Below are 27162 nucleotides of genomic sequence, written 5' to 3'. Positions count from 1 at the left end.
AATGTAACATTTCATAGTATTATGTGTATGTTGGCCATTTGAAAAGAGTCAACCATCCATCAGTTTTCTAATCCATGTTCAGTTCCCACTCAGTAATGGTATGAATGGGAGTGTGAAGGGTTTTCATTTCAACCTTTATTCAATCAGTCATCGAGTCAACGATTGAAACTAAAGGGCCCAGTTAAAATGACAGCTGATGACACGGATAATCGTCGCAACATTTGCAGTGACCACTAAGCGCTGTCGTTGTGATTCCGAAACATTTACGAACTCCTCCCTCCATGCAGGAGAACATCAGGGACAAACTGCGGCCAATCTCATTGGACATCACCCACACGATCCAACCCGTGCCCCCGCGCAGACACTCAGCCAACAGGCTGGAGAAACTGGGTCCTGTGCTCAATGTGTCACCTTCCAACACGCTGCACTCGGAGGTATGTCAGCTTTATTCATTTACTACGACCACTCTACACAATCAATTCACTATTAAAAGTCATACTTGTAGCAGTACAGGTCTGGGGTGATTTATTTAATTTGCACTTTCACTATCTACTCACCACGGTGACTTCTTCCCTGCTTGAAGGTGAACTTCCTGCGCGAGGGATGCGGCCAGGACAAAATATGCCAGAGCAACATGAAGCTGAGCTACCGCTTTGGAACGCGGCCTCTCACCTCTGACCTGTTCACCCCCCTGCCAAGGTTAGTGTGTCGGTACAAAACATGCATGCGTGAGAGTGGATAGTATGGATGGCGTTGGCTGCTACCTAGCAACTGGTAGCCCAAATATGAATGGGCCCTGCCACTCTGCAGCCGTCTTTGCTCGGTTCAAATTGCCATTAATCTTCACCCTGACTGTGCATCTCAGGGACGAGGATGACGTGCAGGTGTTCTCCTTGTCGGACCAGCGCGTGGTGGTGTTGGAGATCACCGTCACCAACATGCCCTCTGACCCATTACGCCCCGAGGAGGACGGCGATGACGCCCACGCCGCTCAGCTGCTGGTCTCTCTTCCGAAAACGCTGTCCTACGCTGGCTCCAGGGTGCCTGCTCAGGTGATTTGGGCAGCCGTCCCAGCACGTTCAACATGATGCGGTATGTTTCGATATTTTTTCAAACTTTTGCTGATTTTGTTGACTTGCTTTTAGATGAGGTGTCAAGCCAACCAGAATGGCTCCGACGTAGAATGTGACCTGGGGAATCCCGTGAAAAGAAACACCAAGGTGAGCCCCCATTTGGATTGAATACGTGATTATGATTGTCTTTAATTAGCAAGTAAATTTAATGTCTTTCATGAGTGTTCCCTTGGGGGCTGAAAAATTCTGCTAAATGGTTAAAAGTTAGTTACCGTAGTTATATAAATTTAAATCACTGCTCAATATGATTGAAGTGATTTTTGCTTAGCTGCAAGGGAAAAAAGTAAAATACTTTCAATCATTCATGTTCAGTTTTGTAAAATAACTAATTAACTAACTGCATGACTGCCTGGCGAATTAACTAGCAATAAAAATAAATAAAGGAATAAACATACACCCTATATTTTTGTTGTCGTAATGTACTGTATATTAGAATGGTATAATAGTGGTTTTATTGTAGATTTGTTCCAAAATGTCTTTCAATGTGATGATATGCAATATTCACTTTGAGTATTATATATTATTAAAAAATATTTTTGTAGTCATAATAATAATAATAATAATAAAGAGTTTAAAAACATCTCATTCAACAGAACAATACTATTATAACCACACAAACTCCTAATGTAGAATAAATATGTATTAATAATGTATCATCGAATAAGAATCCATCTGTTCGAATATTTTTTTTAGTTAAAATTCACCATCAACTTGAGCACGGCGAACATCACCATTGAAACCACTGAGTTGACCGCCGAGCTCCAGCTGACTACGCAAGTACCTTTTTTGGACTCTTGATACGTTTTCAAAATGGCGACACAGTACACTGACGCTGATAATTATTTTATGATTTGTATTCACGATTGGTCCACAGCATCAGCGAGCAGCCTGACCTGGCACCAATCACGGCAGTGGCCAAAGTTGTAATCGAGCTCCCTCTGTCTGTCAGTGGGTAAGTAACATTTTACTGTCCACTCACCGGCCACAATATTAGGTACACCCTTTCAGTTTCATGAGATCCAACACAAGAGATGATACGGAACAAAAATCAACTGCTTTTATAAAGGTGATATTGTGGGTAGAATGGTTTCAGGTAACCATAGAGAAATAATATTGCATTATTATTTGCTGAAATAAACTCAATGAACATGTTTCAGCTATTCCAAGGTATGTTTGCATGCGCCCAGCTGTCCCTACTGTTGATGTGATTGTGTGTTACTGCAGGCTGGCTCGTCCTCACCAACTATTCTTCAGCGGTGCTGTTAAGGGTGAGAGCGCCATGAGCAGTCTGGAGGACGTCGGCAGCCCGGTGGACTTTGAGTTTGTGGTGAGGAACGTTGGCATTTCCACTTTAAGCGAGTTCATATTTTCAGACCACGTCCGCCTGAAGTCTGGCTGGTGTGATGTGATTTTTAATCATCTACATATGATGTGAAAGCTGTGACTGTGTATCGGGTTGTCAGGCTTCACACACAGTATATTGTAGGCTACTGTATTACTGTTATTGAACCATAAAGTCACGGTGCGATTGTCAAGAAAGAAGAGGGTCACCACAAAAGGGGGGAAGTGTTTATGTGTAATGCATACGGCATGTACCGCATTTGAATGGCTCACTTAAGTTTAAATACAGGAGAAAGAAAAATTGTGGATGAAACCTCACGCGCATTTTTGATTGACTGTTACATCGGCAACGTTGCAATTTCAGTTTGAAAGATTTCGAACATCTCAATTTTGACAAGTTCAAATGTACAGAACAGTTTACTGTACTATGGTGTGTGGTTAAAAGATTTGCTGAGATGACATGTCCCCCCCACAACCAGGTGGCCAATCCCGGACAAGCTCTGCAAACGCTTGGCTCCGCTTTCCTCAACATTATGTGGCCCTATGAGCTAGCCAATGGCAAGTGGCTCCTGTACCCAGTCAGCATGAACTTCGATGGCCATTTGGCATCACACTGTACTCCGGCGGAAGCGATGAACCCTTTGAGTCTGCATGGTCCCTCACCTGCGCAGCTTGTCAATCAAACGGTGAGCGTGATAAGAGAGAAAGTCCTTCACTTTATGTTTCATGTAGAGTGGAGCAGCCCAAAAGTGGGTGTGCTACAAGATGCTTCAGATTTTTCTTGGGGGTTTTTTTCCTTTCACATTTGCACGATTGGCTTCTTTGAGACTTAAGATTGTCACTGGGTGTGAAGGTTCTTGTTTTTATTATTTTTGGGGGCGATTACATGCCTCGCGATTGGCTGGTAACCATTCAGGGGTGTATCCCACCTTTCACACAAAGCCAACTGGGCGAGGCTGCAGCTCACCCACAATCTTAATGAGGACAAACGCAATAGAAAATGGTTGAATGGATGGCGTTATTTATAAAGTTGTACTTTCAAAAAACATTGAACAAAAGTAGAACATTAAAATATAATGTTAATAATTCAAATTTGTGCAAAATGATTTCATGCCTCAGTTCAATTCAATTCTTTGTGCGGCTCCTTCTGCTTTGCCCGCCTTAGCCACCAGGTGACAGGAAAATAAAATACAGTCATACAGAAAAACCAAGAATTGGCCCCATGATGTTCTTGTTATCTCCGTAGCTTAATAAATGTCAATAATATTATGTTGATGTTTTTGGCAGGGGATAAAGAATATATGACTTAGCGTATTGTGATATTGTCTGTCTGTGTTGAGCCACCCTTTGTGTTCAAATATTGCTTAAAGGATTTTAACACTCTGACTAGTTTTCCATTATATGTTGGATTAAGCCTGTGGGAAATTCAATTTAAATGCACCAAAAATGATTATATTTATATATGTTTAGTTTGACTGAGAACATCAATTCCATAAAGAGCTCGCATCATCTTTTTGTAGATTCACACACTATTTGCCAAACTGTTCATTAAAATTGACTTTTGCACAGGACAAACTAAACTCCTACTTAAAAGTATGGTCGCGTCATGAAAGCTTTCGTGTTTGTGTTGTTTGTCTGCTCGGCTTGTTACCAGGCTCGGCGAGTTCGCCGCTCCCACCTGGATCTCGAAGGCCAAGAGACGAGCAGCGGCAGCGTGAAACGAACCGCTCCGGCTGTGGCTGCTTCCGAGAGACGCAAGTCACTCAAGCTGGTGAGAGGAAGAATACTGTAAATCATTACAGCACACAAAAAATACGATGCTGGACCTTGGACTATTTCACCCCAATTTGGGTGACTTTTGCGATTATTGATTTTATTTATTTTTTTGTTGGTGTGACAGGATTGTCTCCTGGGGTCAGCACGTTGCGTGCTCTTGCAGTGCCCCCTACACAGGTTCTCCGGACAGGCGGTGCTCAAGATCCATGGCAGGCTGTGGAACAGCACTTTCATCGAGGTACAATTTACGGGGATGTTTTGGCAGCCAAGAACCCCATGCTCTTTCATGACACGAGTGCCCCCCACCTGCCATGGGTTTGCAGGAGTTCCCGACTGTTAGCGCTCTGGAGCTGCTGGTCAGAGCAGAAATCACCGTCAAATCCACCATCAAACATCTGCTCCTCAGGGATGCTGCAGCACAGGTAACTTATTCAAATAAAACCCCGCACCAAGAAGTTTTATGTACACACAAACCGACATGGGGGGAATCTTACAAAAAAAAAAGAAAGAAGTACCTGGAATTGAATGTGTGGATTCTGAAAAGACATGAAAATATGTCTTTGGGGGTGAATGACACATTCAAACTTTAATTTAAATCCTTAACCCTTTCAGGGACAGTGGTTACTCCAGTGGACAGCCTATCATGTTCATATCATTATTGGTGCATGAAACGGTTAATGTTATGTAAGTTTAAGCACCCCCCCCCCCCAAAAAAAACCCACCCCACAGGGTGTCCCATTTCGATGTTGCTGGCTCTTTTCAGAATTATCACTTCTGACCGAGATGTCCAATCCGAGTTATCTTTATGTTGCGTAGGTTCCGGTGATGATCTATCCCGAGCCCGGTCTAGTGGATCAATACTCAATCCCCTGGTGGATCATTCTCATCGCCATCCTGGCAGGCATCCTTCTGCTCACCCTGCTGGTCTGCATACTGTGGCGGGTAATGACATCATCATATAGTTCCCTCATAACTATTCAAAGCCGTCATTCCACTTTATGAAATTTACAGCTGAAGAGTGTTCAAAAGATCATTTGATGGTTTTGATAGTTACAAAACATTTTGGTTGGTTGGTGGAAACGTGACAATTTGTCCTCTTTTCACTGCTGAACTTCTTCCTTGTTCTCTTTCACCTCCTTCTTTTGAACCTCAGTGTGGCTTCTTCAAGCGCAGCCAGAGGCGCCAACACTATGACACGGAGTATTACCGCGCCCATTTGGGCGTCCAGCCCTCGGAGGTGGAGAAGCAGGCCTCGGAACTGTAATGAGAATACATTTCAGTCGGGTCTGCTCTCTCCCCTCCATCTGTCTCCCTCAAAGCGGTAAAGATGGCCGCCACACGGTTGCTTTTAGCTCACGGTGGCCCGGTGTTCACAAGGATGACATCAATAAAGATATTAAGTGATGTATCAAACATTCTCACCTCTAAAATAGTATATTCTTGACTTTGTGGTAAGACAAATATTTGAAACAGCTCTCGGTTTGATGCAGTGCTGTTTCTCAATCATGAATGAATGCAGAATTTAATACATGGAGCCGAATTCAAATTATAATCCTATTTTTTCAAGCATCTATCAATAAACAATGACCTTCAATTTCTTATTGACTTCAACACTAGAAGGCCCGGTTTTTTCTACTTCTGAAACAGAGTCGAGACTAAAGTCCCCCTCTTGGGATTCTATTAATAGTTATTAAATTTGTTTCTTAAATATTAACCCCATCATGTACCCTGTAACCTGATATCATGATAAACTTTACACTGTAGTAATCGCTGTGCCTGAAAGGGTTAAAAAATATAAACTATATAATTTTTTTAAACAGCAAATTTACTGCTTGCACAGGCGTGAGTAGATGAAAGTTTAACTTTAACTTTTTGGAGCAGTGTGGAGCCCCGACAGATACCAAAAATCACAAATCAAATTATCTCAGGTAATGTGACAGTTATTTAATTTGTGCACAATTTAATAGAAAGATCCACACGTGAATCGAAAGTTTAATCTTCTTTTTTTTTTTCTGAATACCTTCACTTATTCAGATGAGGTGTGGAAAAATGAAAATGAAAAAAAAGGACCCCAAACTGTCATTATATTACTGTTACTATTTCAACACAATTTGCCAATTGTTTTGTATCTGTATAAAATTACATTAAAATACATTTTAAAAAGTTAATCCACAATGTAATACATGCATCCGCATTTGAATCCACATTTGAATCCTATTTAAAAATACTTAAAGACTAACTTTATTTTTTTTACTGTAAATTTATTTCATCCTGTGAACACCACACGTCCAGCTTCAGCCGCCAGCTTTCGAGACGCTTGCCATGCTGTGTGTCGCAGTGGATTGTCTGCACTTGTCCCACACACTTGCTTGGCTTGTCACACACGCATCACAACTAAATTATTGTTTTACTTCCACGTGTCTTTGTGTGGGTGTGTAACACAATCAAAGGGTTCTTGGAGTGTTTCCTCAGAGCACGTTGACATGTTAGTGTGTGGAATAACAACACCTATTCCATTTTCTTGCTGCCCTGAGTCTCCTGTCGGATGAAATTTTGCTTTCCTCGTTCTCCTCCATTGTCATTGTTTGTTATTCTGTCTTGTTCCAATCGATGCGTTTAATTCGGTTACTTGGATGCCGCAGTATTATACGCCACAGTCACCAGTTTTTAAAGCAGAAGGTCTTCTCTGCCCAGTCTCCTCTATTTTTTGTTGTTTGTTAGTGTCTTTCATTCGTACTGATGTGTACAATGTGGCGAGAAAAACTGAATACTCCAAAATTAGTCTCTGGGGCCTACAAGTTTACACGTTGTGTCTAGAAATGATAAAAAATAAACACACCCTTATTTTCTAGTCACTGCAGCATTATACTCCACAGTCTCAACTTTGCTGCAAGAGTCTGGTTTCTTGCCATCACATTATTTTAAGATGAGACAGAGGACAAAAATGAACAGAGAAGCCAGCTTGCACTGTTGCCTTAGGAAAAGAAATGCTCTATGATCGACTGGCAATCTGTTTAGGTTGTAGGCCGCCAACTGCCTGAAGTCAGCTGGGATAGGCTCCAGCATTCCCGCGACCCTTGTGAGGATAAGCGGATTAGAAAATGGATAGATGGATATTGTAGAGGCGGAGGAGTCTGGCTGTGATGATGGATTGAATGGGGTAGATGGCAGCAGGAGGGGAATGTGACAGTAATAGCAGGGGCCTGTAGGGGGAGCTCTGGCAGGAGGAAATACAGTGAGGTGGTCGAGTAAGGGAAGAGGAAGCTCGAGGTGTGTGATTTGTAAATAGGCAACATGTGGAGTGATGAACAGCATGCCGGACACTGCAGTGTTGTGCTCCATAGTCTCCACTTTGCTGCAGCAGTCTGTTGTCATGTCTCCATGTAAGTAATTTTAAAAAAAATGCTATTTGCCATTTCCACCAGAGTAACATTTTATTCTCTTCCATTATTGGTCAGTGTGGCTTATTCGGAATGGAGATTTTTAAATGACTTGGAAATCCAACTTCCCTTAACTACCACTCTGCGAAATAACGCGTCAGCTCATTGAGTCTGTTAATTGTGTGTATTTCTTCCTGTTTCCTTTGTGACTGTGTCCCCAGTGTGGTTTCTTCCAACGGGCCCATCTCAAAGACAAACTGCCTCAGTACCACGCGGTGAAGATCCCTCGCCAGGAGCGGCCACAGTTCCAGACAGAGAAATCTGGCATTCATAAAAAGGAATGGACCACACACTGGAGCGATGGGTCTTCTTAAACACACCCACACACACATACATCCTCAACCTACCACCCCCTTCTGATCGTGTCACTCATTTGGACATACTGCAGTGGTGACACTAGCACATTGCTGAAGACTGCATCTTGAGTGATTGTTTGGCCATCGTGGTGTGTTTGAAGCATATATGATGATTGTTAAACATATGGGACGATGGTGAGGTAGCCTGTGACAAGGACTACTACTCTATGTGTTGATTTGTTTTTTGGTTTTGGTTTTGCCTGAACTGCTGTTGCATTGATGACCCATATGGGCAGTTTTTATATAATATTATTAGTTTTAGTATCTGCAAGGCAGACAGATTGAAATGGCCGAAAATCAGTTCCCCTAAGTAGTGCTGGGTTTTTTTGTTGTTGTTGTTGTTTTGGGGTATTTTATTTTATTTTTTATTTTTTTTTGCTTTTTTGTGTGGGACCCTGGTTCTTGTGTAAGTTTACCAGAAATCCTGGGCCTAAAAGTGGGTATGGCAAAAACATGCGATTTATGGGCAGACCTGATTTCTGACATATTCCAATTTCATCCCATTCACCCAAAACATGCACACTGGTTGGTGTCAGATTCATTTTCAGGTTGGGCCATGACTGTGAAAATCATCTATACGCACACATACACACACACACACACACACACACACACACACATCTCACAACAGCATTTGGCCCCGATGCATGCGGACTGTACAAGGAGTCCTCGCTTTATAAGGAAAGGAATGCAACTTGCACTTTCACCCTTGCCAGGGGTAATAAAATTACCCTCACAGTTTTCATCAATCTGGTGAGCAGCAACATTTTCCTGATTTTGATCTTTTTCTCATTTCACTTTTTCTTCTTGAATATTTCACAATGAGTCATCTTAAATTCATCAATGAGTCCTCTTGCCGCTTGAGCGTCTTTATTTTAAATCTTTACCTGACTGAGACTGTTGTTTGCCGCTGACGACAATCAGTTCATTGTTGTTTGTTACCACGGAAACGTCAAAGAACACGTCTTCCTTTAATACCCGCAAAAATCATGATCTGTCGTGCGTTTCTGCATTTCTGTGTGTGTGTGTGTGTGTGTTGTTCACCTTTTGAATGAGCAGGTCCTGATGGTCAAAGGTGGTCAGATGTGGTTTTAGTTGTAATGTGTAACGCAATTTTTTTGTTTTGTTTTGTTTGGGACAGGTACAAAAGATTTTACAATTCAGTAGACGTTTCAATACTCCATATATTACCTAAAGAGGATATATTATGGAACGTGTGCTCTTTAATTGTTTGTATGTACAAACTATGTATAGTTGGGAGTTTCTGTCCATTCATCAAGTGTGAAATTGAACAAACAAGTCCATTTTGTTACCTGCTATCCCCACTCGTGGTTTAGCGCAATCGCCATTCATTTTTACAATGGATGTAAGGAGAAAAACGACATCAAAGCAAAAAGGTAAGCAGACCTGAACTAACTTTTGTCAAACGCACAAAAATGCTAGGTTGGATTTGTTGACACGGTGGGAATGGAGGCCTAATTGCATTTGACAATGCATCCGCTGCATTGCACCACAAACCTGGATCCTCATAGTCGTTTCAAAAGCGTAATTCTTTGTTCTTGATGTCATTGTCACATGCATCCAGCAGAGGGGGTGCTACACTAAGCAAACTGAGAGTTTTTGCTTTGGGTCACTTGAGGTGTTGATCATCCGGATCAACGTGCAGGAAATGGTTCTGACTCAGGCGGCATTTCCTGTGTTGCTCAACAATATCCTCCATTCCTGGTGTTTGCTTATGAAATATGTTTTGGAAATTAAATATGCGCATATTGAATCTGATCCGCTGTTATGAATCACTTGATAAAACAGATCTTTCATATGTTATCAGAAAAGCGTCCAACAAACTCCTCTTAGAGTTTGAGGCAATTTCATGTTCATGTCTCTGAATAAACAATTACTTCTAAACGCGTGTTGCATAATTTGAGGTTGAGTGCCGAGTGTGTGCCTGTGGATCTGGACCAGAGCAGAGACAAAAACATTTTAAATTTACAGGCTATATACTGTATAATCATATGTTTTATGTTTGCTTTATATCATTTCATATGGCAACAAACCATTATAATTTCATCTGGAATGGATTTTTAGTTGAGCATTGGAGCACACGTGCTTAAAGCATCCTAAAGTGACAGATCCTGAATATTTAATTTCTTAATCATTTGCTTGCAAAACTGCATAAAATTTGTGGGACACTTAACGTCACTAACCTTTTGTATTTTTTGGCGAAACATTTCAACCTAGGCTTCACACTGCAGCCTCCTTCATCTGTTTGTTTCCGGGGGTGACACCTTTCATTTTCCTCTTTTGCAGGTTAAAATGATTGCTCGATGGGGTTTATGTCTTGGCATTGCAAGCTGAGCTGTTCTGGTGTCATACTTCCAACATTACAACGTATGACCAGACTGGCGCGAGGTAAACAACACTACGAGTTTCCAACAGCCGCCGGTCACATTTTGTTTCATTTTTCTTGCTCACATATTACCCAATGAATGACTCTTATGTTCTTGTCCAGGCTCGTATGAGTGTGGGGAGATTTCCTGTCGGCACAGTGCAGTGCCGTGTACAGTGAGTCTGCGCTGCATCACAACACAGTGAGGCGAATGGGTGGAGAGAACTTCGGAGGGTGACTATGACATTTTATTCTTTATGTGAGTCCTCACATAGTCAGACTTAAAAGATGACATGGTAGGTTGCAAAAACATCACTAGATAAGTAAATTCATGTTTCACGAAAGCCTGGAAGTCCCCTCAAGGAGCACAAATCTGCCTGGGAAGAAGTCTGTTGGTCATAAAAGTCAGCCACAATTTAAGCATTTCAAATGTAAAGGGAAGGCAATCAAGGATCAACTTAAATCAAGTGTAGTACTTGTCGACACCATCCATTAGAGGAAACGTTCAAAAACTCAAAGGAGAAAAAGCTCCATTTGTACTAGATTCCTGTCCAAATGTACGATTAATGCTATTCAGCGTAAGGGAATGGAGTAAGGGGACAACCACCTATCATCAATCACTATATTGGTTCAGGAAATGTCATATAGAGTTCGAATGTCATCCCCCCCACCGCCCCACCCCTTGTATGATTAATATATTCGACCCAATGAATGGAATTTATACTTTATTATAAATTATACATTATACTCACTTGTATTCTTTGGCATTTGACTCAGCATGACTTAGATTTGTTCATGGTTTTGCTGTTCAGTGCTTTCTACCGTCTTTGTTACTGATTTGCTTTGCTGTTTTTTGTATATGTTAATTGCTCCAAGTACAGCACTTTGTATGCAGCGATGGCCTGCTTCGAAGTGCTCTATAAATACAGTTGAGTTGAGTTGAGTTTATTACATATTTTGCTCAGTCGTTCTTCCATGTTGAGCATGTGAGGGGTTTGTGGTAGCACGTCAACATGGCGAGTTCGCTTGTAAATTTATCAATAGCCGCTATCTTTAAAGATTGCGACACGCAGACTAATTACTGTCAAACCCTTCTTTCCTTGCACTTGGGGTCACTTCAGAATTACGTTTTAACCACAGCTGTCATGAGGCTGGGCTACACACACACACAAAACATTCAGGATAATGACACAGCAAAAACAAAAAAATGTGGGGCCACAAAATACCATCCTTCAGGCCGCAAAGAACCCCTAGGCCGCAAATTGGAGACACCTGCTGTAAACATTCTTAAATGGTTGAAGGCTTACTATCAATGCTGTTACGATTCAGACAACCAAAAAAATGATGACCCCTCTGCGATAATATCAGCTTTGTGCTTAATTAAACAGGCCTAGAATTTACACGGCGTGGGTGCATTTTTTGTTAGGTGGTGTGCCATGAGATTTTTCTCTATTTAAAACAGGTTGAATAAAGATTGGGAAAACTGTCCTATACCTCATTGCCAGTCATTTTTTAGGTCCACTTGAAAAAGAAAAAACAATCATCTAAATGCAAGCACTTCCAAAAAAGAAAGCTTTAAGAGTATTTTGTCACTGCAGCAGGATAGTACAGTCGTGCATTGACTGTATGTCATCCCTGCTCTCAACCCCCCGAATTTCCAAGCTGCCACCCATTTCCCGCATCTCAGCCAAAGCAGCATGGCGGCGGGTCTCCCGGCGCTCGGGCAAGTCTGAAACCCGAATCCCTGAAAGCCACCACTGATACAGATCTCTTTGCACCTCTTAGGATTTGTAATCTGCTCAAGCATGCAGACGGAGTGATGTCACATGCTGCAGTCCCACCTGGAGGCGCACGGATCATCATCAAGCCAAATACCCCCGATAACCTCCTTAAATGTCTTTATTTATGTCTGATTTGTGCACTCAAGCCAGATGTGGCGCTAAAGCCGCAATATGATGCATAGGTCATAACAGCTACATCTTGATTGTCAAGCGGAACAGAAAATGGGGAAATTCATGCGGTTTGATTAAACTTTTACTTCGCTTCTTTTTCACTTCCTCTCTCTTGCGCTTTGTTTTGATGCCGCCCGTTATGGTGGAAGCACGTCACTCATGACCACAGAATTTCTGAGGAACTGCGATAAGGGCAGACAGTTGCGCGTCAGTGGAAGGTGGTAACCTGGCTCATACGTAACTGTTATGACAAAGCCGATTTAACGGCTACACATGTCCGGGCCTCGGCCGCCACGGTTTCGAAACATTTTAACAGGAACACAATCGAATCATTAAAAATATGTCAAGTAGAATCACACAATGCAGTCCACATTGGTTCATTTGGTCTTCAAGTCAATGTCTTACTACTTCTTAGTAAAAAAAAATAACCAATGTTGAATTGCTCTTCCAGGGGTAATCACAGGCAAGACAGTGTAGGGGGTTAACAAGTCTATTTGACAGTCGACGGGTTCTGGGTTTGAATCTGAGCACTGCTGAGTGAAGTTTGTATCATGATGCTTGTGTGGGTTTTTCATGAATACTCGGCCTTCTTCTCACATTCCAAAAACATGAATGTTAGGTTTCCGAAATTGTCAATAGGTGTTAATGTGAAATTGCGCCCTATGCTTGGCTGGTGAACAATCCTTGGCGTACCCAAATTTAGTCAGAATAGTCTCCATCTTACCTGATACCACAATGAGATATGCAGGACAGAATATGAATCGATGGGTCGGCTAATCACAATTTAGTGTACTTTTTGGATCCCCATGTTTGACTGCAACATGATCTTTTGATATTACGCAGCAGCAGTCCATAAAAGACATGGTAGAAACCAGTCATGGGACAGAAAAAACACGTATTGCTGCCATGGAGCAAGGCGCCAAATCCCTTACGGATCAGAATAACATTTTCATTTATTTCAATGGGAAAAGATGATTTGAGATACAAGCGTTTTGAGTTTGGCCATGAAACAAATTTAACTTGTATCTCAACACGGTCCTGGATGTTTTCGTCTACTTTGTCGGGGAACTCAACATAACCTAAAACCGACTATTTGTTTCAAGGACCCACACCCTCATGCAAATGTTTGTGTTTTGGGGGTTTGGAATACAACCCCCTCAAAACTCACTCAATGGCACCCCCTGCAAGGTTAGGAACAAGTCAAAAGATCGCTGTGGAGAACTGCAGAGTGATTCTGCAGAGGAGGACTTTGCTCGTACCTTTTGGTGGCCTCGCAGCACCAACTGGTCACCGGGAGACACTCTTCTCACCACACTTGGCACCATTTGGCCACTTCAAAGCTCCCGGTGTTCTTTGTTCCTTTATCTGGCGGACAAATTTTGTAGTCAACAGAAACCTGATAACACTATTAGTGAGGCCACGTCACAGCAAGGCTGGAGCCTCTTTGTCAGATGAAGCCGCAAGGTGTCTTCAGTCTAATTTAGAGATGCCATAGTTATTGGTCACACCGTGAAGTTTGAATATATTGAATATATTGCATATTGTGCGACATTGTTGCGCTTTTAGCACATGGCAAACAAGTCACGAGCTGCAAAGTCAAATATGGATTTAAGACAGTGTTCACTCATGCACTGAAAAATACGTCACTTGGTCAGGGCTGAAGAAACGTTGCATGCCAACCTGGAACTGCTTTTGTTTTCAGGAGAGGATTGACTGACAATTCCATAATTCATCAAATTATTCAGTTCAGACTCTTTGGTGTGTAAATTCAACGGGTGGAGTCGTGAATAATTTTCGCGATTCATTCTTGCGTGCGTTCAACGTGTCTAAGCTTCGGTTCATTTCCTCAGCCATCACATTTGCAAGAACCCGACCAAAATGTAAACTCCAAAATGCTTCTTTTGAGCCTTTGTGTAACATAAAATATACTTTATTGACCTAACTTTTTAGGGCAAGGAACGTTGAGCTGGACACCACGCTCACTATAACACGATAGAACCATGTGAGCTCCACCCTTCACCCGCCCAACCTTTCAGATGAGACAGCGAATGCTAAGCTAGTGAGTTAGACTTTTGGGGCTCGGTTCTTTTTTGTTGTTGATAAAATACTGACAAAAACAATTCCTCACCTCATTTGTCAAAGTGCCCTGAGGCCAGAGACTATAAGCTTGAATGGCTCCCCATAGTCAGCTCATCACCTCGCACGGCAAATTGCAGCCATCTGGGAATGAATGTGAGAATGCAAATACTGTATTTTGTGTTTGGAGCTGTGACATGAGGAATGACTTTCGAGTTTGCTGTTCTCATAGTTGTAATTAGTTCTGTTATCACAGGAGGAAGTAGTTGAGTAATGGCATGGATTTGGGTTTTCGTGGTTTTGATGTGGGAAACCCAAGCACGGGAAGGTTGAAGAAGGCAAAACAAAAGACGGCGGCATGATTTATCCATCAACGATTAATTCAACGATTCGGACAAGTGAACCAATCTCTTTTTTCATCAATGGATGCTACAGCTTCTTGTTGACTTTGAAACGTAGCTTGTAGCCGACGTGTGCACATTTTGAGCATGACGTCTCTGATCTACTGGTTAAAGGACACTTTGATTCTCTCCTCTTTCATCTCAAACTGCTTCAAACAACAAAGCGTGTTATGGAAAAGTGGTTAGAACTGCACAACTGTCCGTGTTTTATGTTATGTGTTGTGTTTATTATTTTACTTTATGTTAACTGTTTTGTTAAGCGCTTTGTTACAGCTGCCGCTGTTGTGAAAGCGCTATATAAGTTCAGCATGTATGTATTTAAAAAAAAAGAAAGAAAAATAATAATAATCGCACAATGATTAAAAGAAATATGGGAGAAATTAACCCTCAACACTGAGGCCAACTGGGAAAACATGTTGACAAAGGCTACATGATATAAAAGACAACACAACACGAAATATAAGCTCATTGACGAGACAACGAGGCACACCCAGAAAAAAAAACATAAGTAGCTGGAGGAAGCTAATTGATTGAAACAAGTACAGGCGGAGATGAAAAGGTTGCACGGAAAAAGGTGGCACAAACTGAAACAAAATTAATTCTAAAAAAAAAAAAAAATCAACAAAAACACAGATCCCCCTCCGTGAGTCGTCACCTTACCGTGGTGGAGGGGTTTGTGTGTCCCAATGATCCTAGAAGCTAAGTTGTCTGGGGCTTTATGCCCCTGGCAGGGTCACCCATGGCAAACAGGTTCTAGGTGATGGGCCAGACAAAGCACGGCTCAAAGACCCCTTATGATGAACAAAATATATGGACCAAGGTTTCCCTTGCCCGGACGCGGGTCACCGGGGCCCCCCTCTGGAGCCAGGCCTGGAGGTGGGGCTCGTTGGCAAGCGCCTGGTGGCCGGGCCTACACCCATGGGGCCCGGCCGGGCACAGCCCGAAGAGGCAACGTGGGTCCCCCTTCCCATGGGCTCACCACCCATGAGAGGGGCCAAAGGGGTCGGGTGCAATGTGAGCTGGGCGGCAGCCAAAGGCGGGGACCCTGGCGGTCCGATCCTCGGCTGCAGAAGCTAGCTCTTGGGACATGGAATGTCACCTCTCTGGCAGGGAAGGAGCCCGAGCTGGTGTGTGAGGCAGAGAATTTCCGACTGGATATAGTCGGACTTGCCTCCACACACAGCCTGGGTTCTGGTACCAGTTCTCTCGAGAGGGGTTGGACTCTCTTCCACTCTGGAGTTGCTCACGGTGAGAGGCGCAGAGCAGGTGTGGGCATACTCATTGCCCCCCGGCTCAGTGCCTGTACATTGGGGTTCACACCGGTAGACGAGAGGGTTGCCTCCCTCCGCCTGCGGGTGGGGGGACGGGTCCTGACTGTTGTTTGTGCATATGCACCAAACAGCAGCTCAGCATACCCACCCTTTTTGGAGTCCTTGGAGGGTGTGCTGGAGAGTACTCCTGCTGGGGACTCCCTTGTTCTGCTGGGGGACTTCAATGCTCACGTGGGCAATGACAGTGAGACCTGGAGGGGCGTGATTGGGAGGAACGGCCCCCCCGATCTGAACCCGAGTGGTGTTTTGTTATTGGACTTCTGTGCTCGTCACGGATTGTCCATAACGAACACCTTGTTCAAACATAAGGGTGTCCATATGTGCACTTGGCACCAGGACACCCTAGGTCGCAGTTCGATGATCGACTTTGTTGTGGTATCATCGGATTTGCGGCCGCATGTTCTGGACACTCGGGTGAAGAGAGGGGCGGAGCTGTCAACTGATCACCACCTGGTGGTGAGTAGGCTCCGATGGTGGGGGAAGATGCCGGTCCGTCCTGGCAGACCCAAACGTATAGTGAGGGTTTGTTGGGAGCGTCTGGCGGAATCCCCTGTCAGAAGGAGTTTCAACTCCCACCTCCGACAGAGCTTTTCCCATGTTCCGGGGGAGGCGGGGGACATTGAGCCCGAGTGGACCGTGTTCCGTGCCTCTATTGTTGAGGCGGCCAATCTGAGTTGTGGCCGTAAGGTGGTTGGTGCCTGTCGTGGCGGCAACCCCCGTACTCGCTGGTGGACACCAGCAGTAAGGGATGCCGTCAAGCTGAAGAAGGAGTCCTATCGAGCCTTTATGGCCTGTGGGACTCCAGAGGCAGCTGACGGGTATCGATTGGCCAAGCGGGCCGCGGCTTCGGTGGTCGCCGAGGCAAAAACCCGAGCGTGGGAAGAGTTCGGTGAGGCCATGGAAGCCGACTTCCGGACGGCTCCGAGGAAATTCTGGTCCACCATCCGACGTCTCAGGAGGGGGAAGCAGTGCACCACTAACACTGTGTACAGTGGGGATGGGGCGCTGCTGACTTCGACTCGGGACGTTGTGAACCGGTGGGCAGAGTACTTCGAAGACCTCCTCAACTCCACCAACACGCCTTCCTTGGAGGAAGCAGAGCCCGGGGGCTCTGAGGTGGGCTCTCCTATCTCTGTGGTTGAAGTCACCGATGTGGTTAAAAAGCTCCTCGGTGGCAAGGCCCCAGGGGTGGATGAGATCCGCCCGGAGTTCCTCAAGGCTCTGGATGTTGTGGGGCTGTCCTGGTTGACACGCCTCTGCAACATCGCGTGGACAACAGGGAGAGTGCCTCTGGATTGGCAGACCGGGGTGGTAGTCCCTCTTTTTAAAAAGGGGGACCGGAGGGTGTGTTCCAACTACAGAGGGATCACACTCCTCAGCCTCCCTGGTAAGGTCTATTCAGGGGTGCTGGAGAGGAGGGTCCGTCAGGAAGTCGAGCCTCAGATTGAGGAGGAGCAGTGTGGTTTTCGTCCCGGCCGTGGAACAGTGGACCAGCTCTACACCCTTAGCAGGGTCCTTGAGGGTATGTGGGAATTCGCCCAACCAGTCTACATGTGTTTTGTGGACTTGGAGAAGGCGTTTGACCGTGTCCCTCGGGGAGTTCTGTGGGGGGTGCTTCGTGGGTATGGGGTACCGAACCCCCTGATACGGGCTGTTCGGTCACTATACCACCGATGTCAGAGTTTGGTTCGCATTGCCGGCAGTAAGTCGGAATCGTTTCCAGTGGAGGTAGGACTCCGCCAAGGCTGCCCTTTGTCGCCGATTCTGTTCATAACCTTTATGGACAGAATTTCTAGGCGCAGCCGAAGCGTTGAGGGGGTCCGTTTTGGGGGCCTCAGTGTTTCATCCCTGCTTTTTGCAGATGATGTGGTGCTGTTGGCTCCTTCAAACGGGGCTCTCCAACTCTCACTGGAGCGTTTCGCAGCCGAGTGTGAAGCGGTTGGGATGAAAATCAGCACCTCCAAATCTGAAACCATGGTCCTCAGTCGGAAAAGGGTGGAGTGCCCCCTCCGGGTCGGGGAGGAGATCTTACCCCAAGTGGAGGAGTTCAAGTATCTTGGGGTCTTGTTCACGAGTGGGGGTAGGAGGGAGCGGGAGATCGACAGGCGGATCGGTGCAGCGTCTGCTGTGATGCGGACGTTGTATCGGTCTGTCGTGGTGAAGAAGGAGCTGAGCCAAAAGGCGAAGCTCTCAATTTACCGGTCGATCTACGTCCCAACCCTCACCTATGGTCACGAGCTATGGGTCGTGACCGAAAGAACGAGATCCCGGATACAAGCGGCTGAAATGAGTTTTCTTCGCAGGGTGTCCGGGCTCTCCCTTAGAGATAAGGTTAGAAGCTCGGTCATCCGGGAGGGGCTCAGAGTCGAGCCGCTTCTCCTCCACATCGAGAGGAGCCAGATGAGGTGGCTTGGGCATCTGATTCGGATGCCTCCTGAGCGCCTCCCCGGTGAGGTGTTCCGGTCATGTCCCACCGGGAGGAGACCCAGAGGAAGACCCAGGACACGCTGGAGAGACTATGTCACCCAGCTGGCCTGGGAACGCCTCGGGATCCCCCGGGGAGAGCTGGAAGAAGTAGCTAGGGAGAGGGAAGTCTGGGCTTCCCTGCTAAAGCTGTTGCCCCCGCGACCCGGCCCCGGATAAGCGGTAGATGATGGATGGATGGATGGAAAAACACAGATCAAGGATTGCTGACTAGTCCCGCATTTTCCGCAACATTTCCCGACCTCCCACAACCCTGTGTCGCCATCCAGAACAAATCTCGGCCGCGGCGTTGGCCTCCGTGGAGAGTCCAGCCGTGCAGATGTGGCCCAGCGCCTTTGGGAAGGTAACCGTAAGAATAAAAGCTGCGGTGACATCTTTACAGCAGCCTCAGACAGAACGTCGGCCCAGTCGTAGCAGGGGAGCTGCACTCGGATCTGTGAGTGCTTTCAAAACCTCATCCGTGTCCTCGCTGACCCAAACCTGAGCTGTGCCCCGACACCTTCCCGTGCCAAAGCTAGCTACCTTCTTGTTATATGTCTGCCATTTTGATTTTATTGGATTATTGGAGCAAGACTCATGGGGCCGCTTTATAGGCCTATGTGGAGATGTTTAGCAGGTAACACTTGAGGGCTGACTTTATATCATGGCCCAAAAAAATTTTTGTTGCTGTTTTTGGGAGGGTGCTTGAGACTTAGAATTGCCTTGACACCTATTGACCCACCATCGGGTCCCGGAGGTTCCAGGGAACGCTTGGAAACAAAAATTTGTAATAGCTAAAATTCCACCGGCTCACTAACCTTTTCCAGCGGGAGGTTACGGACTTTGGATTGAAATCCATTTGTGGAAAAGAGCTTGGTTGTATCGTAGAGACCAGTTAAAGAAAACAGTCAGGTTGTGTGAGGAGGCCAGAACCTAAGTCAGACTGTGGATATTTTAAAGACCATGGAAAGTTACAAATTGAAATCCCTCAGAATCATTATTATTTCCACAGTTCAAATGCTGAGAAGCATTTCTATATGCCCTGTGTGTCTTTTTTAAAAGTGATTCAGTTTTTGAGAAGTCCAACATTCCGATTATGTTTAGGATGAGAAACCTAAACAAAAATAGCCTGGCGCGTTTGGTTCTTTTAGTGAATTTGATGGTATTCCAAGTGTTAAAACACAAATGTGAAAATCTGGACTATAGATTTGAATTGTTCATACCTATGGAAACAAAAGTCTACACACCCCGGTTAAGATTTTTGTGATGTTAAAAAATATGTGACCAAACTCGAGCCTTTCAAAACTTTGTTCATGTAGAGCTCTTCTTTTGTTCAGAAATTAACTAACCACATTCAAACCCACGTAAAACAGGAGTCAACACACACCTGGGACCTTTGTAGTCTCTCTGATGAAGCTCAAATGAATTCTAGTGGTTCTAGTAGGCTTTTTTTTATCTTGACCATAACGGGATCTCCCAATCATGTATGAGAAAACTTTGTATGGCGTATGGTATGGTGAAACAGGGGCCTAGTCAAGCTGGAAGTAATTATGAACTTTTACAAATAGGAGTCAGTTTTAGGACAAAACCTTCAGCCTTCGTTGCTGTGAAAGCATTCATAACAAGAAACATTTATGAGACCCCTTGAGGGACTTGAGTCGGCCACCCTCCAGTTCCTGAGCCACGACGTTCGACAAGCTTGAATGAGTGCCACGAGAGCGCAGTATGAATGCGTATGAGGTACGTTAGGTGCATATCAAATGTCATCTTAAATTCTAACCGCCGCGCTCCATCTTCTGCTCATTTGTACCCCCGGTGGTGCTGTGGATGGCTGGAATGTGTGTAGGAGGCTTTCAGAGGCATCGGATTGCCACCGCGGAGTTTGCTAACAAGGCCCGCGGCAGTCGGCCAACGTCATTCGCATGATTCGCCTTTGTAGGGCCGCCAAGGTGGAAGGATGACCTCACTGGCCACGCCCATCACGGCGCAATGCTTGTCACTCCTTTCTAACGGGAAGACCAACGCAGCAGCAATGCAAGTTGACTTTTTCAATGCATCACTTACCAATGTGTGAGGAGATATCGGGTTTCAGTATGTAGCTACACCCTAGTGAAAACTCATGACTTTTACAAACATTTTATTTTAAGGACTATAATGGAGTGGGCCATATACGTACATAATCCAGTTTGAATCTTGCAAATATTACAAAACTATAACTAGTGAATATTAAATCTAGTTCTCTTTGTATTTTATAATTGTCTACACTTCTATTTTTTTGATGTGTTTATGTAAAATTTATGTTTATATGTGCTTATGTAGGCGGCCTGGTGGTGGACTGGTTAGCACAGACGCCTCACGGTGCAGCGGGTGCAGAGTTCGATTCTGGCTGCAGCCTTCCTGTGTGGGGTTTGCATGTTTTCCCGTGCCTGCATGGGTTTTCTCCGGGTGCTCTTCCCACATTCCAAAAACATCCATGGTAGGTGAATGGAATATATGAATATAATTATGTTATAGATATATAAAAATTGTCCCAAGGGGTGAGTGTGAGCGTGGATGGTTGCTCCTCAATTTATGCCCTGCGATTGGCTGGCAACCGGTTCACGCTGTCCCTCTGCCTACTGCCCGAATACAGCTGGGATATGCTCCAACACGCCCCGCGACCCTTGTGAGGATCAGCGGATCAGAAAATGATAGATTTGCTTATGTTTTATGCATTACATTTTACAGTACATTTACCCATCTTTTGAAATGGTTATGGAAATGTAATGATTATGTAATGCTTATGTAATGATGGGGACTTTTTGTTTTTAAGCTAAAAAGCCACTCATTAGCAATACTCTACCCATTACAATGCAAGGATGCCAAGAGTATGCATCTTTTCTGGATGATGATGTCATTGAGTTCCATTTTTGAAGTGGAGGACATTGTTGCTCCGCCTCTTACCTAAGACCAAAACAGTGCAACATCCACGATGTTGAGCTTTCTCCATGTTCGTCATGTTATACATTCTAATAATATGCCACAAACACACACACACACACACACACACACACACACACACACCTGCCCCTCAGCCGTACAAAGCTCCTCCTCTCTTTTTGTTTCCCGAAGCAGAACTAATCACAGCACTTTACCTGCCGACCGAGAGACGACACCTGAGACAGGCCACCGACACTCTTGAGGTGTGAAGGTGGCGACACAAGAGCCAAGAGTATTCTTCCCCATTTGCCGTCTTCTTTACCTGTAAAATTTAACAACTTACAATTCAACTTACCAACTTATCATTCTCACCGATGATATTATAATGCACAGCATGTACTTTACATTAGGCACGTCTGTAAGACCTTATCAGATCCAATATAAGACTTTACAAAATAGATAAGACTGTATTTTCTCTGATCCTGTTAGACAGGTACTAATTCTCGGCGTCAGGAAATATTCATTCGCCATTCACCAGGGGCTGGGCCAAATAAATTAACCATGACGCACATTCTGTTCAATTCTTTCCACTCCATTTATTTTATCAATACATGTTTTGTACGATATAAAATAATGAGAAAATAAAATGTCACAAAAGCATCACGATCATACCGTGTACAATACTCATAACAGTTATTTGCAGCTCCACCTGCACACGATCTATTGGTATGTTTCTGTCCAGACAGTGTTTCTGTCCCCCACCGGGCCAACCACTCCTCTTTTTGGGGTTGGGGGGGAGTAACAGTTTTATAAGCTCGCAGCCATCTTCAGTTACACTAAGTGATTTTGTGTGTGTGAGGGGGGGGAGGGGAGGGGGGGGTTAGAAAAAAGATTCACAAAGCTTTTATCCGCATATGACAGGTCCTGAGAGGTGCACTTAATTTAGCCCGACAGTATTTATTATTTAAGCCTGTCCACTTTGGGGATAAATCTGGAGATTTACGTCCTTCCTCTCTGGCTGGAGAGCATGAACGAGCCGTTCACACGGCATCGGACTGCCAGCGTTTTGTAAAATGCTTAAAAAAACACTTAGGCTTGAGTGTGTGTTTGTAAAAATGAAGTCAGTGGAAGGGCAACGTTCAAGGCAGAAAGCGCTTTATTCTTTGGATGGATGACATCCAGCTCAGTGGTCAATCTTATTCCAGATTGTGGCCATACTTGGTTCTTATGCCATATAGCCTCGGATTCAGAAGACAAACATAACAAGATTAGAAAGCAAAGCCAGATTTTATAGGTTCACGGTATCTTTTTAAAGGGGTGCTTGTGCCGCCGCGGTTCACCTCAGCAGGGAATGAGACACTGGAGCTGCCTCTAGCTGCTTTCTTCACTCAGGGCATTGATTCGCTGAGAGTCAGAGGTGAGCAAGGGTCAGTGTGGGGGGGGGGGGGCCTTGGCCAGGAGGGGGCGGGTGGGGTCGTCTGTCTGGAGGGGCGTCAGGCAGCGGTGACAGGCAACTCAGAGACAGTGGAGCTCTGGTTTCAATTGTGGTTCCAGGCAAAAGGAAAAATGTCGCAGCTGCATACAATCGCCGCAGCGATGACAGAATCATTTGTGAAGGTGCGACCTCCCTTCGTGAGCCACGCACAAATAGTCTTTAGAAGCTTGTCATTTTATTTATTTGGATCATGTGTTCATGACATCAAGATTTACATGCATGGGATGTGGGAATGAATTATGACTATCCATCACAGCCAGAAGCTACTGTGTATATTAACCATTAAATCATTCAGTCAGCTGAACTGAATGCAGGCAGTGCAGATACAAATGAATGCCCATTTATTGCAGGGAGAACGTTGCCAGATGCACCCGTACGCAGGTGCAAATCCATAAAATAGCCACACCGTGTCAAACTGTTTTTTTTATACATATATTTATACATTCGTGTTTCCAAAATGCCGTTGCCACGTAAACAAACAAGTAAGGTAGCAACATGCATCAGTGCAATGATGTTTAAGTTTTCTTTCTTGCTGTCTTGGTCTATTGAGATGTCTGTAGTGCACTTTGGAACATGAGCTTTTTGCTGTCTCGCTACAAGTGCTCTGCACTTTCATGGATGGCGCACTTTAAGAACTTGCCACAGAGTGCATGCATATCTTCTCCCAAGCTCTGGTGGTCTTGCGTCTGACGTGTGGTCTAGACATGATCTCACCTGATAAAGTGGCAACGCGCAGCCTCAGCTGACCGATGTTGGATGACAGCTTTATTATTATACCAAAATGTGTGTATGTTAAGTTACTATTAGATCCCGCACAAATGAAACCAACGAAACCTATCTCGCCCCATCTCTCCAGGGTTTATAGAAGATATCACCCGACCCCGTTTGAAGCAGCTACAGACGTGCAGCTGTTAAATATCCGTAATCAGACATGCAGTATCAAGAGAGATCACTTTACCACCACTCAGACGTCTGTCCTCACAGGTCTCGGTTCATTCATATCAAGTAACAGCCTTCAGAGCCGTCGTGGTGCAATGTTAACCGGTGCAGCGCGGCCAGATGTCGGTCAGCCATTGCGGATCATCATAAACTTGCCCCACCCTCAGAATACAATTTGGGAAAAAATGTTATTTTGTACCTTTTTGCACTTCTGTTGCTTTAAAGCTCATGTTTCCCCTCCCCGCTCACTTTGGCTTTCTTCCATTGCGCCTATCTTTGTATTCAGGTAGAAATATGTCAACAAATACGGGAGCCTGCCCGTATCTACTCAACAGATGAATCTTTGGGAATAATATTCCTCTCTGTGAAGTTTGGAGAATAACATCCCATCTTGCTTGCAGTAACTGGATAATGAAGGAAGGGCAAAATGACAAAACGTTCAAAACATTTCAATTTTAAATACAAACAGTTGTACGTTGACGTAACAGTAATATTTGTCAGTAATATGTCACTAAATGGAAAAGTGTTCTCTATACTTTGGTACTGTAAGATAAAAATAGTGCTCCCAAGCTGTATACGAGAATTAAATAATATTTGTACAAAAAGCCATGTTCTTTAATTAGCAATAATAATAATAATAATTAGGATGGATAACACAGTATTTTTGAAACCTGACCTCAAAATACAAAAATTGCAGTGTAATGCTTTTTGCATAAAATCCCACAAAAGGTGACGCATATCCCGTGCACTACACCATGGACTCATCACCTGTACATCGCAAGGACAATCATATGTGTACATATGTGAACCACTACATGTGATTATATCTTTTTGAGAACGTTACAAATACACAAGGTTTTACTTCACATTGTATGTCGTGCACTTCAACGAAGAAGAGCTGAACATTTCCTTCAAGGGTATGACAGACGAATGAATGACGTGTCCATGCAGCTTGGACTATGAGCACAGAAACATCATCTCAAGCCATAATAGTGTGTATGTGTGTGTCATCGCTTGCTAGCTAGTCGATTTAAATATTGCGCCATATAACATCTTCCGGAGCCATTTTGGACCTCTTTTAAATGTGTGCGATGTTGTACACCCGCCAACCAACTTAACACATCCTCCACAAGTTGACCTTAAACACTTTGTGGGTGCCATTTCACGCTATCCTGATGTTTCTCTTTCCAAGCCAGTCCTTTCACTCTCTTCTTGAAATAGCGGTGTTGGAGGGAGGGACCAAGGTCAACTCTGACACTGGTTTCTTTGTTCAAACCTTGCAGAAATGCTGGCTATTTCCTGCCTTGCTGGGATGCCATGTGTAGTAGGTCAGCGAGCGGAGTCTGCACAGCACCCGCGAAGGATTTCGTTTTCCTGTGCTAAGCATGTCAGAAAATAGGGCTCCCTTTGAATCTTAACAACAAAGATGCACATTCAGTAAACAGTAATACAAAAATAAAATGTCAAGTAGCATTTAGTTTGGCTTGAGCCTGACTCTTTTCCCCTTATTAATATAAAGGCGGATCACATCCATATGACACCATCGTTCTTTTGTTATCTTTCTTATTTTTCCGATGAAGCCACCTCGTATGGAGCACATTTGGAGCACATTTTAATGTAAATTCTCAAACTATTATCACCCTTCTGTCAATTTACGCCGCACTCTCATTGGAACATATTCGATACGTGATATGATTTGTATCCGCATTCGTTAAAGGTCTGATTCCTGTAAGATATTTGACTCTGCAGCGATTTAAATACTGTATTTTACACATTAAAAAGCGTACCTAAAAGCCTTCCATTTTCTTAAATTTCACAGCGCTCCTTAAAATCCGATGCGCCATGTGTGTAGTCATTACGGTAATTTTTCGACCCTAAAATGGCTCCTTGCTCGAGACATGCTGACAACGCAGAGTTCAAATTGAAGGCGTTCGGTTACGCAGTTGAACATGGAAATAGAGAGAGAGAGTTCAACGTTAACGAGTAAATGTGATAACTTGCTGTTGGTTAAGTGAACTGTGTCGCTGCTTTATTAAATAAGTTTTACTGACATCTGATCGTTCTGTTGGTGTTTCCTTGAGTGTAGCTCCATCTAGTGGATGCATTGTAGATTGCATCTTATAAATAATATAAAGTTGTGTGCCCAATGTATGAAAAATTACAAAATAGTCCATTCATTCATTGAAGCTGAGCCTCATATTCCAGTGCACCTTTTAGAGTGGAAAATACGATACATTTGATTTCTCTGTACGGTGCCTTATGTCACTCGTGAACTGGAATACTTTGGACAGCGTTGGTTTGATGCATGCAGTAAGTAAACCCACTTTCTTTGTGATACCATGTGAACATGGTCACACATCTGCCGCACAAATAACAGGCTTTGGAAAAAGAGAGACGTATTCAACAAAGGAACAGATTTGCCTCACATTTGCTTCAATCTGCGCTCCGCCTGCGCCGTGCCAGCAGAGGGATGGCTTGAACCTGATCCAAGGCCCTTAGTGCTCCACCGGGGAGATCCAGCGTGGACCTCCATTGTTAGCTTTGTAACTCAAGACGGAGACATCACTCCTGAATAGCGCTCGCGGGTTGGTGAACAATCAGCCGTCAGCAACGACGGCTTGTGCCTCCTGCTGTTTTCTAGCTTCTGTTTGTTAATTGCGGCCTTTTTGTGTGCTCGGTGTTGTTTTGTCAAGATGGTTCATTTGATGGTGATTTTACGGACTTGTTGTTTTTACTTTCAATGTATCATCAATGACCTGTCATGGCATTGGCGTCAACATGGCTTGATGTCTCCTTGCTGCAGGCATGAGGGGGGAGCGAAGTGTGTGTGTGGGGGGGCGGGGGGGGGGGGGGCTAATAGAAACCACTTGAGGCTATATTAAGCAGGGAGAGCGTATGAGTAATACATCAAACTATTTTATAGAGATATAAAAGGGAAAGAAGGAACTGATGAAAAAAAAAACATCCTGTCTCTTCCAAGCTTTTTTTTATCCAGCTAGTCAGCAAGAACAGATTCAACATTTGTTAAGGTTCATCTGTTGCAGTGATTGCATGCTCTTATTTTGCTGCATTGGACCCAGAAAGCCTCTCAAAATCCAGTTTTTCGGTCGTAACCAGTGAAGTTGTTGATTGTTAGGAGTTGGCTCAATTGTGT

General features: G+C 44.3%; 1 protein-coding gene and 1 long non-coding RNA gene across 4 annotated transcripts in view; both read left to right on the top strand.

The window, feature by feature from the left end:
* Positions 1 to 9951, top strand: part of itga7 (integrin, alpha 7) — a 29458-nt gene extending 19507 nt beyond the window's left edge. For 2 of the 3 annotated variants that reach the window (XM_052075440.1, XM_052075439.1), the window contains exons 13-25: positions 288 to 434; positions 584 to 699; positions 866 to 1052; positions 1146 to 1220; positions 1827 to 1906; positions 2008 to 2085; positions 2358 to 2460; positions 2954 to 3160; positions 4129 to 4245; positions 4375 to 4488; positions 4574 to 4672; positions 5067 to 5192; positions 7852 to 9951. In XM_052075440.1, coding sequence (XP_051931400.1) covers positions 288 to 434; positions 584 to 699; positions 866 to 1052; positions 1146 to 1220; positions 1827 to 1906; positions 2008 to 2085; positions 2358 to 2460; positions 2954 to 3160; positions 4129 to 4245; positions 4375 to 4488; positions 4574 to 4672; positions 5067 to 5192; positions 7852 to 8004 — 1602 coding nt within the window. In that variant the 3' untranslated portion in view covers positions 8005 to 9951. Of the gene's footprint in view, positions 1 to 287; positions 435 to 583; positions 700 to 865; positions 1053 to 1145; positions 1221 to 1826; positions 1907 to 2007; positions 2086 to 2357; positions 2461 to 2953; positions 3161 to 4128; positions 4246 to 4374; positions 4489 to 4573; positions 4673 to 5066; positions 5193 to 5403; positions 5572 to 7851 lie in introns of all 3 variants that reach the window. The other variant, XR_007964043.1, reaches the window with a different exon arrangement.
* Positions 9952 to 10536: 585 nt separating this feature from the next.
* On the top strand, positions 10537 to 14826 carry LOC127607335 (uncharacterized). The gene is made up of 2 exons (XR_007964062.1): positions 10537 to 10666; positions 12218 to 14826. It is a non-coding gene; the product is annotated as an uncharacterized LOC127607335 (long non-coding RNA).
* Positions 14827 to 27162: the final 12336 nt, after the last annotated feature.

Source organism: Hippocampus zosterae, chromosome 9 (genome assembly GCF_025434085.1).
Source record: "Hippocampus zosterae strain Florida chromosome 9, ASM2543408v3, whole genome shotgun sequence".
NCBI lineage: Eukaryota > Metazoa > Chordata > Actinopteri > Syngnathiformes > Syngnathidae > Hippocampus > Hippocampus zosterae.
The sequence above is the reverse complement of the archived record's forward strand: the minus strand, read 5'-3'. Positions and strand labels throughout refer to the sequence as shown.